The sequence below is a fragment of the Typopeltis vanoorti genome, chromosome 4, assembly GCF_054136105.1.
Source record: "Typopeltis vanoorti isolate ZY-2024b chromosome 4, IOZ_Tvanoo_1.0, whole genome shotgun sequence".
NCBI lineage: Eukaryota > Metazoa > Arthropoda > Arachnida > Uropygi > Thelyphonidae > Typopeltis > Typopeltis vanoorti.
The window spans coordinates 25,410,391-25,424,514 of NC_143552.1; the positions used below are offsets into that span (position 1 = coordinate 25,410,391).

General features: G+C 34.5%; 1 protein-coding gene across 5 annotated transcripts in view; it reads right to left on the reverse strand.

The window, feature by feature from the left end:
* thoc6 (THO complex subunit 6) overlaps positions 1-14,124 on the reverse strand; it is a 264,436-nt gene that overhangs the window by 60,069 nt on the left and 190,243 nt on the right. For all 5 annotated transcript variants that reach the window (XM_090391702.1, XM_090391706.1, XM_090391703.1 and 2 more), the window contains exons 7-8: positions 4,482-4,559; positions 4,292-4,394 (exon numbers count right to left, since the gene is read on the reverse strand). In XM_090391702.1, the coding sequence (XP_090247828.1) occupies positions 4,292-4,394; positions 4,482-4,559 (181 nt within the window). The remainder of the gene's footprint in view (positions 1-4,291; positions 4,395-4,481; positions 4,560-14,124) is intronic.

The following is a 14,124-nucleotide window of genomic DNA, read 5'->3' on the forward strand; positions in this document are numbered from 1 at the left end:
ATACAGATCTTTTTTATATTCCCATGATTTCTCAACTATGTATTGTAAAGTGAAAATCTGATACTGACAGCCTCTATTTGCCCTGAATCCAGCTTGTTCTTCACCAAGTTTCCCTTCCACAATCCTTCTCAACCATTTCTCAAGTATATTGGCATAAATCTTATCAGGAACACTCAGTATAGAAATACCTCTGTAATTCTCACATTGACTTTTATTTTCCTTTTTTGTATATGGGTACTATATGAGAGCTCTACTCCAATCATCCGGAATTTTGTCCCTCTGTCCAGTCCTTTTGAACCATGCAATGCAGAACATGCCTATCTTCATAATCATAAATCATAATTATGCTTTTAGTGCAATTTAATTTTAAAATCCAAGAATCTAAAAGTTATAATCATACTTATCATATCCCGAATTTATATTAAGCATAAGAATTCTGATCAGGAAGAGCAAAAGACTTCTATAGAAGAGTTGTACTTCAAAGCACATCTCAAAAGTAAATCATGTGGTAAGATTCTGATAGTGAGGTTTCCAGAAATCCATTTACTACTTGCCACTGGCAAGTTATCAGAGACAAGTGGTGAGTTAAATTTCAGCTTTGTTCTGAATGCATTCAAAAGAAAAAAAAAATTTTTTCCACCTAATTTACACTTTTTTTTTTTTTTAATTTGAAAGTACCATCTCATTCCAATGAATTAAAATAATTTTATTTCTAGCTCTCTGAAAATAACTTCTGGATCTGAAATCCTTAATTGAAACATTAATGTTCCCTTTTAAAGAGTCACAAAAACAAGTGAAACTAAAAGTCATGATGTAAACCAGTATTCTTCACTTTCATCCGTTCTTTTATCTCGTTTAAGGGTCAGGACTTTATTTTTCTTTCTATATGAAAGATTATGAAAAAATAAAGAGTCATTAAAAACTCAACCAACCATATCTTCTTTTCCCAACAGCTGTCCCTGTCGTCTTTGCCATAATGTAACTGATAACTTTTAAATATTTTTCTTTCCAAAAGAAAGACTACAAATATCCATTATCAAGTCCTCACCCTCTCCTCATTTATGTCACAGCAGTTCTATACAATGTTCTTCTTACTCCATGCTTGCTCCAGTGTCATACTTTCAGTTTTTGTTTCAGTAATGAAGGGAGTGGAAAAATAATCATAATTTACAATTATGAATCTTTTCACAATTGTACAATTATAATGTATATAATGTATATTAGTAGATTATTAGTTTTGGTTTTAACACATGATTGGCACTTGCAATGTGCCTGTTATTGATATTATTACTGTTAAAATGAAATGTCAAGAATTTAAGATTTGATGTACTTACTATATTTTGATAGTTATACTAATTTCAGTCATTTTTATTGAATTCATATTTGTTATGTGTCGAGACATCTTTTGTTCATTGTGAAGGCATTCTCTTTACACTAATGAAGACAATGTCTCAGTCATTACTACATAACTTCTTGCTTACTATTTACATAAAGTACACATGCTCACTGAGGAAATTAATGGATGATTGAGAGCTAACAGAGAGAGTGAGAGAGAAAGTGTGTTTGTTATCCAAGTAATGAGGAAAACAAGTAGAGAGAATGGAAATTTGAGAAAGGCAACCAGAGAATGTTGTTTTTAGAAAGTTTTTAAGAAAATGTGACAGTCAGGAGAATATCAATAGAAGATTCCGAAAAGGAATCGTAGCACTATGAATCTTTAAACTGGAAGAGTTGAGACTGTCAACAAGTGTTTAGTAAATAAAATAAGACATTTGAGTTGCCGTTTTAATTCGGTGTTTGAGGAAAGGCTGAATGAAAAGTTTTGCCTTCTGTCTTCAGGATGGTGGATCTATTTATTATTCTATGGGAAAAAAAGCAATGGAATTGATGAAATCTGAAACTTTATAAGTGGCTTAACATGAAGAACTCTACTTTAGATATGTTATTTATGAAACAGAAGAAACTATCTTTTTCTGGTACAAAAATTGGTAATTTGTGCATCATATTGAACTGCGAGAGGTAAGAATATTTATACTCCAATCAAACAGGAAGATGACTGGAAAAATTGTATGCTAAATAAGGAATTTAAAAGGATCCCATGAAAGTGAAGAAGTAGTCTGAGGCTTTCAGAAGAGGCAAACAAAGAAACTGACTCTAATGAACAATTGTTGTTTGAAGAAATTTGTTGTGAAAAACAAAAATATTCAGTCTATAAACATGATTAAGTATATGTTCAACAAGCCCAGTAATGGAATGAGTCAGGGAGTGAATGATTTTATTCTTTTAAGATATGAGAATCTCTAAAGTGTAGACTTATTTTTAAAGAGCTTGGATCTAATTAGTTTGTAGTTATTTATTTTTAGTTATAATGTATATAAGTGTTTTTGTTTCATTAAATGCATATATTTTTTATTTGGTTTTAAGTCAGTAATTTTCAGGATTCCAAAAGAAAGAGTTAAAAGTCATTGCATCAATCAGAATGAACCCTTATGTAATTACTTAACACTCAGTGTAAAACTATCTCTTCACAGAGATATAACATATATAGTGCAGCTGACAGATTTTTAATATAAATAACAGGAGGAAAAATCAGTCACCATTATGTATTATCACCATGGCATTTTACTTGCAAGATATACTTGAAACATATTCATGATATGAAAATGTTTAAATTCAGTCATCATTTCTAATAAATAAATTTTATAATCGAATCAATGTACTGTAGGCCCACAGATGCGAGACCCTTCGATACTTGTGTGAATGTCAGAAGGAGAATCCATTCTGATAACAGGGTAATCAATCCGTCTTGTGGGATTACACATCAGAAAATTAACTTTTCTTTTATGAACATTGTAGTTTTTAAAGTGGTAACTATTTTGCTTGTATAACAGTTGGAAAATTTTACATATAAAAGCAAGTGATTTTGTGTGTTGGTGACCAATTCATACATCCTTTATATCTTTCTTCCCTTCAACATGAATTGACTATTCTTGGCAATCTGTCAGACCCCCGGTTCTATGAACTGTGGGAGTTCAATATTCATTTAACTTAGATGTAATCAAATACCTGAACATTCTGCATAATGAAAAGGCTTTTAAATAATGTTATTTAAAAAATACAATTATCTTGCAAAGACAAGTCTGTGACTAGATCATGTGACCAAATACATCATGAGAAGCTAGTCTGGCTCTACAGTGATTGCTACCTACTTTATTTTTTAAATTAATTCCTGTTTAAAACTATGTAAAATTAATTTTAAAATATGGATACAACAAACCATAGGAATTTCAGCTCATTAATACCCACTTTCTTGTTTTCGTGAGTTTTGTTATGTCTTTTCTACTGAAATTATTGTTTACGGATAATTAATGTAAGTTCAGCCTTCATTTTTAACAATAAATGAAAGAAAACACAAAATGAGTTGTGATATGACGTACATTTTAAATCTATGTTAAAGGAAAGGATATTTCTGTATGTATAATTACATGTAATGTGTAGAGAGAATTAAATAATGTATTTGTTGTCAATCATAACTTTTAGTTTTTTAAAATATCACCTATAACACTATTTATATAAGGTAGCCTGATATATTGGGGGAGTAAAATTTTTTTGTGGCTAGTAGATTTCAGTTATATTTTTGGAGCCCTGCTAATAGTTATTATTATTACATAACCTCTCCAGGGAGTCCAAAGACTCACCGAGGGAGGGAACTTACTCTAACCACTCCACCATCTGCAACTACCTTCATCATCTACACCAACACCATCTACGACCTCTACCACTAGTATTTTCATAGACAATCACAAACATCCATGTCCACGGTGGGATTCGAACCCGCAGTTGTGGCTGGAGAGTGGATACGCTAACTACTTGGCCAACCAGGCCGGCATAAAATCAATCTCAAACACTTTTATACCTTTATAATACACGTGATGTAAAAATACAAATTAAGATTTGGTTAATTCTGGACCTCATACTACTGCCAAATCATAATAACTTAACAGAAACACATTAAACAGTAGATGTATTTTCTTCATTCTTATTAAAATTATATAATTTTTTGCAGATAAATTCCTAGCATTTTACTTACTTCGTCAAATCCATTATATAAATTATATTAATCAAAATATTTTCAATATTAATTAGTACTTTCTATAATTAGTGGTTTTTCTTATATATATATATATATATATATATATATATATATATATATATATATATATATATATATATATATAAAGAGTGTTCTTTAATCTTTTTTTATATTTTTAAAATAATATACTGAACATACCCCAAATCCTAACAGAACCATCTTCACTTCCACTAAGGCATTCCAGTCCAGTACTAGTCAATGTTAAACAATGAATGTAGTCCTTGTGGCCTTCCAGAGTCAACTAACAGATCAAAAAATTAATTTAATGAAAAGCATGAACATTATGAAATTTCTTGAAGGGAGGAAAACCTAGCAAAATATGTCTGACCTTTAAAGTTCCAGTTTCCAGATCCCAGCAATATACTTTATTATCACCGCATCCAGCATATAACAATGGTTTTCCATTCTAAAAATAAAATAAAATAAAAAAATAAACAAACACCATTCATCATCAAATTTCTTTTTACATTATTACTAACTTCCTATAAACAATTTTCTTCCAAATTATTGTTATCTGCTGGACTCCAATACTGTCAGATATTATATTTGTCTTCTAAGGCACTTTTAACTGCATTAATCTAACTTGATCTTCCTCAATGTCTTTTACCTGCCATTGAACACCCCATTTGCTAATTGTTCCTCTCCCATTCTGTTTAAGTGACCATACTACCTGTGATTAGCTTAGCTCTCAGACATTCCTGAATACTATCAATGTCAAGTTCTTTTGTAATCAGTTAATTTTTTAACATGATTCTGCCACTGATGCTATCTGTTCAATCCTTTAATTTTTATCGACTCTCATATCTGTGGTCACTAGTCTTCGATCAAATGTTTCAATTCTAACCCAGCTCTCAGATCCATAAGTTAAACTGGGCTTGAACACTGTTTTGTATATACAGCTAGTTAAGTGTATTAACTAAACTATATCTTATTGCACATAATCTTAATGAGTTAAACAAATTAAGTTCATTAATTTGCTTAGGCATGGATTCTACCAACATTATGAGCTGTGAAACAAGCACACTACAAAGCATTAAATATAAATTAAGAATATTCACTCTATTGGAAAATAAGGTGTCCAGGGACTGTACAGCCTACAATTATAAATATTAACATATTCCAAGGTGGTCTGCATATAGCATAAGTTATATAAGCCTCAACACACGTACAAGCATAAGTTATACATTGGAAGGGTTTATTACTACAGATTAATCAATATTTATGGGATGCTAAATTCAATTTTTTGGAATAGAATTCATGTAAAATTTTTGCTTTTAAACTCAAAACACTATCTTTTCATACAAACCTTTCACAAAAATAACTACATAATATTTCAAATAATTAAAAGCACTAATTTTTAAAATTGGCATTACTACAATCAGTTCTGTATAAATCTATGGATTGTAATTTTATGATCACAGCATACTGAATGATCATCAAATACAAACAAAAGAAAACATTTTTATAAGCTGTTGAATGCTGATGCGAAGTTAAATGGAGGGTTTCATGTACCATTCATATCTTCCTCACCCAGCCAATACACAGTGAAACCAAACATTTAAAATATGTATAAAGAATACACAACTGTTTCTGTCTATTAACTTTCTTACTTATTTAAAATTGTTTTTTTTATTTTTAAAGAGGTTTATTTATCATAGAATAAACAATTCTCTATTGTAACATTTCACATATTATTTTTTCACATCCAATCTTGCATCGTTTTCTCATAAGTTTTCTGATTTTTTATTCTATCATTTTACTGTAGGTGGTTTTCAAAAAACAACAAAAGGATCAGCCTTAGGTTTTTTTTGAATTTCTTAGAAATAAATTCTCAAACCAAAGAGAGAGAGAGAGAAGAAAGAATTAACAAGCCATGAAAAATTCGATTCATATGAATTTCACTAACAGTTATATAAAAGAAGTACAATCAATATAGTTTGTTTTACATAATTAGTACTCCATCAACACATACAAGATTCATGCTATGCCCACATGAATCACTTTATCGTGCATATTATGGTTACACAGATTTGCTTATCTCCAGTCATTTAACCATATAACAAATACACATGACAATGATTATTAGCAGTGATTTTGGTTCCTTTAAAGTCATAATAAATGCATAAGTGAATCACAGTTAGGGATTAGAGAGGCTTATATATAACTTGTTCTATTCAAAGTATTTTACTGTATTGGGAATATCTAGAAATGCTTTACTTTAACTGTTTTTTTCTGAATTGTATAACTACTCATGTGCACATAATTTGTCGCCAGATATTCCTGAGAGTACTATACAAAAAGGCATACATACTTACTGAACTCCCATGAAATTTTTTCTTCAAATTAGTCAATATCTGTCAGAGCTCCAAATTGTCAGATCGTATATTTTGGTTGTCTTAGGCACTTCTAACTGCATCATTACCCAGATCTTGGTTTTCCTGTAAAATCTTAACACTGTTTTGCTAACTTTTGCTGCTTTCCAATTCTGTTTAAGCAACCTTACCACCTGGGATCAGCTCTGCTCATACACTACTAACACTGCCAAGTTCCTTCCTAATACCTCCAATTTAAATATGATTTTGCCACTGATATCTGTTCACTGCTGTAATTCTTCTCACCACATCTGTAGTCTCTAGTCCATGATTAACTGTTTGTTTTCTAACCCAGATCTCAGATCCATAAATTAAAATTGGTTTTGAAAAACTGTCTTGTATATAGCTAGTTCAGTGTTATTAATTCCTCTCTTATTTCAAACAAATTTATTCAGCTGACTTTCCCCACACCATAACAGTTTTACTTATACTTTTGTAGATTTCTATATTTAATTTGCTATCTTCATGAATTATTGTTCCTATATAACCGAAATATTTTGCATGTATAGGTTCTCTTGAAAAAGCAGCAGGAATCTATCATATTCCTGCCTATTCTCATAGGCCTGGTCTTTTTAGTGAATGATGTTCATGTCAAATTTGTTTCTGCAGTTATTCAATTTAGTAAAATAATTATGTAGCCTTTTCCTGGATTCATTTAAGAGCATAACATCTGCATAAAGTAAAGAACCGAGACAAACATTAGCAGTTGTTTTCATAGCAGGTTTAATGCCACATGCCACTTTCTTTAATAATGTGATTCCATATGGTTAATGCATAGCCGCCGAGATTGTGTGTGCTCTCATTACATCTGATTTTACATCAAATCATCTTCCTGTATCGCCTTCAATTCTCTTGATATAATCTTCTGTCCATGCCATATAACTAGCAATTTGAACTTTTTTTTTTCTTGGCAGCTTGCCACATGCCTTTTCCTGTTCTACAAAACATAAATATAGATCCTTTTCAGCTGTATAGACACAGCAATGAATAGTAATTATAATTCATTAAAATGAATTAATTACTTAAAAATTTATTAATATGAATTCTAATAGTTATAGATAAGTTACTTTCCTGCATTTATCATATTTTCTCAAACACTTTGATTTCAAATGTGATTCTTTCTCTCTTTTCATGCCCCCTTCCCACCACCCATGAAAGAGTATTAGTAAACTCAGTACATTAGTACTGTGGGTGGGGCAAGTTTATTTTTATTTTTTTTCTTGAATAGTCTGGAAACCCTGCTCTACAGACCAACATGGAACTTTAAGTTACATCAGGCCTCCAATGAGTGTGGTTGTCTCATGCCAGATGATGAAATTCATTTCCCACCTAAAGACAATCACAAATATCCATACTCACAGCGGGATTCGAACCCACGACCTGTTGGCTGCAGAATGGGTATAATAACCATTCGGCCAACTAGGCCGCTAATATGCAATGACAATGGTTATGAACAAAAGTTCTCTACGTATTAAACAAATATTTTCCTTATGCAAGAATTAATATTTTTATCATTTCTCAGTTGGAGTTTCTTCAAAAAGTATGTCAAATTGTTCGAGGAAAGAATGAGCTATACTGCAATCTAACATTTACTGAAATTTCTGTCTAAACCAAATGCTTGAAATACTATTAGTAGTGAACAAATTAATCTGAACATTTACATTTTAAAGAAAATAAGCAGAAAAATTAAACTCCACCTTCACCTAATAATTTACGTGTTCCTCTGTTCCTAATAAGTTCATTAATTTGCTTAGGCATGGATTCTACCAAAGTAGAATACATTATTATTACTATTCAGACTTCCAAGAAGTCAAAAGACTCATCGCAGGAGGGCCTTTCTAGGAAACACAAAGTCTAATATACCACTCCCTGACTGTTCTTGCTCTTACCCCTATCAGGCAATGCATTCCATGGCTCAAAACCACTTCTCGTCCTCTTGCTCACGACTTCCTTTTGCAACTTCCAGGGATGGCCCCTTGTCAATGCTCCTTCCCACTGTTCCACCAAGCGAAAGAACTCCCCAGTATCAACCTTATAACTACCTCTCAACAGTTTAAAAGTCCCAATCATATCACCTCTCCTTCTATCTACCAAACTCTGCAGTCCACATTCCCTCAGCCGATCCTCATAACTAACCTTGCACAGTCCTGAAACCATCTTTGTTATCCACCTCTGTACCCTTTCCACAGTTAATTTATTTGCTTCAAATCCTGGGGACCAAATTTGAGAACAACAGTCTAAATGTGGTCTGATCAGGGTCTTATACAATGGAATGATAACTCTTATCTCTGCAGGTCTGCGTCCTTCTCATTATTGCAGCAATCCTCTGGGTTACCTTCACCACCTTTGAAATATGTTCCCTGAATTTCAGTTTTCTATCAATTATCACCCCCAGATCTCGTCTATCCTACTTCCTCTAGTACAGCTCCTCCAATTGAGTATGCAGCCTCCCATCGATGTATCCCAAACTTCAAGACTTTACATTTTGCTGCATTAAACCGATGCCCCCATTCATTTGCCCATCTGTCTAGTTGATTCAAATCCTCTTGCAGGGCCTGCTACATCTGCACTATTACTAATAACCCTTCCCAGCTTCACAACATCTGCAAACAACTGAATATCCACTTGCAATCCAATGACAATGTCATTGATATAAAGGTTAAACAATACAGGTCCATTTACTGAGCCCTATGGGACCCCACTTGTAACCTTCTGCCTTCTTGATACTGCTCCACCATACACAACTCTCTGATACCAATCAGACAGCCAATCCTGAATCCAGTTGACTAACCTGACATCTAAACCCATGTGCTGCAACTTAAATATCAGCTTATCATGGGGCACCCTGTCAAATGCCTTTTCAAAATCCAAAAAAAATGGCAGTATATGCCATTCCCTCATCAACTGCTCTTGTCACTTTATTATAAAAGGTAACATATTACTAAAGCAAGAGCACTCCTTAATAAATCCATGTTGACCATCACAGATAACATTACCCTCATCTTCCCAACGCTGTATATGGTCACTCACTAATTTCTCCAAGATCTCTACAACTAGTGATAAAACACATATTGGCCTGTAGCTAGACACATCCAGTCTGCTACCACCCTTATGCAATGGCACTATCTTCCTTCCATTCCTTGGGTACCTATCCCATAGCCAGACTTTCATTGAAAAACCAGGTCAACAGAGCTGTCAGTTCTTTAGTACATTCTCTCAAAACCCGTGGCGAAATACCATCCAGTCCCACGGCTTTACCGACATCCAGGATACTCAAGTATTTGGAACACACTCCCCTCTTGCACCTCGAAACCAGCCCTATCCCTCTAGTATAATATTAAAACTTACTTCTCCAGAATGAAATACTCCAATAAAATGTTTATTGAACAACTCCACTATGTCCTCCACCAGTCACTCTATTCCCATTTTTATCCCAGAATGTCATTCTTCCACAATCATTTCTCCTCCTACTGGCCACATAGCTAAAAAATTCCCTAGGATTATCTTCGGATTTTACACCGAATTGCACCCTCTTCTTCTCGTGGAATACAGCTTACTACTGCTGCCAACAAATATTCCTTCACAATTTCCCATGCACCAATGATATCCTGGCCTTCCAATTCTGCCCTCCATGGAATTGCCCCAAGTTGATATCTAAGACTATTACACCTTCTATTCAAAAAGAAACCGAACTTTTGATTGAAAATAAAACACAGGCCAATTATAATTATTCAAATAATTTATTACAATCAATATACTCTCCCTCATCTTCGATACAGAGCTTGGCATGGTCAATTAATTCGTTGAATGAGTTTTTTATATCGGTTTTTTGGATACTGTTGAGAGTCATGGTTAGTGCCGCTTGAACATTTTCAATGGTGTCATATCGCTTTCCTTTCATGGCAAATGAAGTCGGGGGAAGAGAAAGAAGTCACAGGGTGCTAAATCAGGTGAATACGGATCCAACACACAAACTTGGTTTTTGCTCAAAAACTGTCTCACAATGTTCGAACGATGAGATGGTGCATTATCGTGCAAAAGTGACCAGCTGCCTGTATCACGATATTCATGCTGTACATGGCGAATTCTTGCTATCAGTCACTTCAAAACTTCAAGATAAAACTCACCATTGAACATTTGGCCAGGTGGAATGAATTCTTTGTGGATAATGCCCTTGGAATCGTAGAAAGAAATCAGCATTGTCTTTACTTTTGACTTCTCCAAGTGACTTTTTTTCGGATTCCCCTCTTCTGGTGGTCTCCACTCGGCACTCTGGTGCTTTGTTTCGGGCATGTTTTGAGATGTGCACTGCTTGCTCATCTCAAACTTCCTTGAAACGATCGTTACTGGTGACAAAACCTCATACTCAAAACACCAGTAACGATTGTTTCAATGAAGTTTGAGATGAGCATGCAGTGTTCAATTCGATACATTTTTTGGTCGTCGATCAACTTGTGGAGAACAAATCATGAATTCAATTTACGAAGGCCCCAAACTCTCGGTCAAAATGTTGTGCACAGTTGATTTTGGAATCCTCAATTCATCATCAATCAATCTCACAGACGATTTCGGGGTTTCTTTGATGAAATCACATACTTTTTGGATGTTAACTTCGCTCACTCCAGTTTTTGAATGGCCTGGCTTTTCGTCGTCCTCAAGCAAAAAGCCGTCCACTCTGAAATCACTTAAGCCATTCGTAAACTTGAGCACGGGATAAGCATTCATCACCATATGCTTTTTGAAGCATTTGATGCGTTTCGGTAAAACTTTTACCAAATTTAACACAAAAGTCAATCTTTGTTTGAAACTCATTTACCGACCTTTCGTCAAAACACACTGTCACTCTTGGCACTATAACTCGGCTTCTAATGAAACAAATGTCATAAACAGTTGGCACAACACTAATGGAGGTTGCTGCTTTCGACAACAAAAAGATACAACAGGTAGCGCCACTAGTTTCTTCTATTTTCGAAAAGTTCGGTTTCTTTTTGGACAGAGGGTGTATAATTACCTGCCAACTCCACATATGTTCCCTTTTATTTGATACTCCTGCATGTCTATTCATCTTCCAAGCAAAACACATGGTCACTCTCTCCAACAGTGGGGAAGAGATGCCATCTCAGTTATTATCATCTCTTCTGATGCTATGACCAAATACAAAACTCTTGAACCACTTGTTCCCTCTATTACACATTGCCTAAGACATTTGTCTATCAAGAATTCCAGAAATTCCATTCCCTTATTACATGCATTTTCCTCTTCCCAACTTATACTGCATAGTTAAAATCTCCTATAACAATAATTCTTCTTACACTTGTCAAGCTCAACTGCCTAAACATCTGCTCCCCACCTCTGTGCTCCTTGGCTTGTAGCAACATCCCACTAAATATCCTGTCTTGTCCACCTCTACTTCACACCATATGCTTTCAAAACTATTAGTGTCATTGCCTTCCAAAGCCTCCACTTTTAGAGGACATAAGTCATCACTTATCAAAAGCAGTACTCCACCACCATGTTTTCCCTTCCTCTCCTGCTGAAAAATGCTGTACCGTTACTTCTATTGCTGTTATTATATATCTTCCGTCAACCACATCTCAGAAATCGTAATAATCAGCGAATGTTTGATGCTGCACTTTTGTTGTCCTGAGTCACTCTCCTGGCTTGCTCTTTATACTCTTCATGTAAATGTTTATCACCATTATTTATATTGTACTGCCTCCTTCTTCCTCTTCCAGATTTCATGCTTAATCCCCTCAAACATCCAATTTACACCCACCTTATTCAGCCTTTTGACCTTATTTTTTTCCTAACTGCTCAACTCCTCATTCCATGCTATAGTTCCAAGCTGTCTCCTAAGCTTGTCATAATCACCAGCCTTGTACTTCCATATATATCCTTTCCTTGCAGAAGTCAGCATATGGCTAGCCACAATCCAATTGATTCACTCCATGATCACTCTTACCAACCAGAGGAAAGTGCAAACCTCACTCACAATTACATCCTCTGATGAAATTGATTCAGATCTGAAACTCTCAATTCTAACATGCCCTTCTTTACATGCCTCCTGAGATATGAGGGTGGTATGAAATGTTCTTGGCCTCAACCATTGATGGCAACATTATTGGCAAGATTTTTTTTTTTTCTAAGTTGGTATATCTGTCATAAGCATCCATGTGAAATTGCAAGTCATTCTATCAAGTAGTTTGTTTTATCCAGCTGTCTGATGCAAAAGTGTTGTCTGTATCCCTTGAAATGGATAAAATTGAGTATCATGTGGTTATAAAATTCTTTGTAAAACAAGATTTAACACCAAAAGAAATTCATTTGAAGTTCATAAAATTTTATGGGCACATTTCTCCTTCGTTTTCGACAAAATGGGCTGCCGAGTTTAAGCATAGCCGTACCAGCCTTGAAGATGATCCATGTGAAGGACGTTCCAAAAAGTGTACGACATCAGAAATCATTGCTCAAGTGCACGATATGGTATTGGATGACTGGCGAGTCAAAGTGCGTGAAATTGCTGAGACTATAGGTATTTCAAAAGAATGTGTAGGATATATTTTGAATGAAGAATTGCAAACGAAAAAACTTTGCGCAAGATGGGTGCCGCGCTTGATCACAGCAGATCAAAAACGCACTCGCACGAATACACTGATTTTGTGTATTGATTTATTACTATGGATGAGACTTGGATTCACCATTACACACCAGAATCCAAACAGCAGTCAAAACAGTGGACAGAAGCCTGCAAAAGAAAACAAAGTCGGTTCCATCAGCAGGAAAAGTCATGGCATCGATGTTTTGGGATGCTAAAGACATTTTGTTTATTAATTATCTTGAAAATGGTAAACAATAACCGGGGAATATTATTCTGATTTTTAACCAGACTAGACGAAAAAATTCGTGAGAAAATACCCGGTTTGCAGAAGAAAAAAAATCACCTTTTGTCAGGACAATGCACCTGCCCACAAAGGAGTTTTGGCAATGGGGAAAATTAAGAGATCTGCACTATGAATTGTTGGAACATCCACCCTATTCTCCAGATTTGGCTGCCTCTGACTTCTGTCTCTTTCCAAAACTAAAACTCTTCCTCGCTGGTCAGCATTTTTCTTCGAATCAAGAGGTGATTGCAGTTGTAGAGGGGTATTTTACAGATCTTACTGAGAACCACTACAGGGACAAGATAATGGTGCTGGAGCATTGCTGGAATAAATGTATTAGTCTTAAGGGAGATTATGTTGAGAAATAAAAATAATTTTGAAATTATAAATTAATTTTTTCATAGTAATGCTGGGAACCTTTCATGTCACCCTTTTAGTTGTCTCTAATGCAGTCAAGAAATTCATTTTCCTTATTCTCAAATGCTATCTTTTCATTCCAATCTATATTGCCATTTTTAAAACTGCATATAATAATTATTCTTACTTTGTTCACTAACCCAAGTTGTTTATACATTTCTTCATCACCACCCTCCACATTCCCTGACGTATAACAACTTCCAACTAAATGTCTTCCTGTCAACCTCCACTCACACCACACTGCCTCATAACCAGTTACTATTTCTCTCTTTCATGTCTACCTTATGTGAATATAATTCCC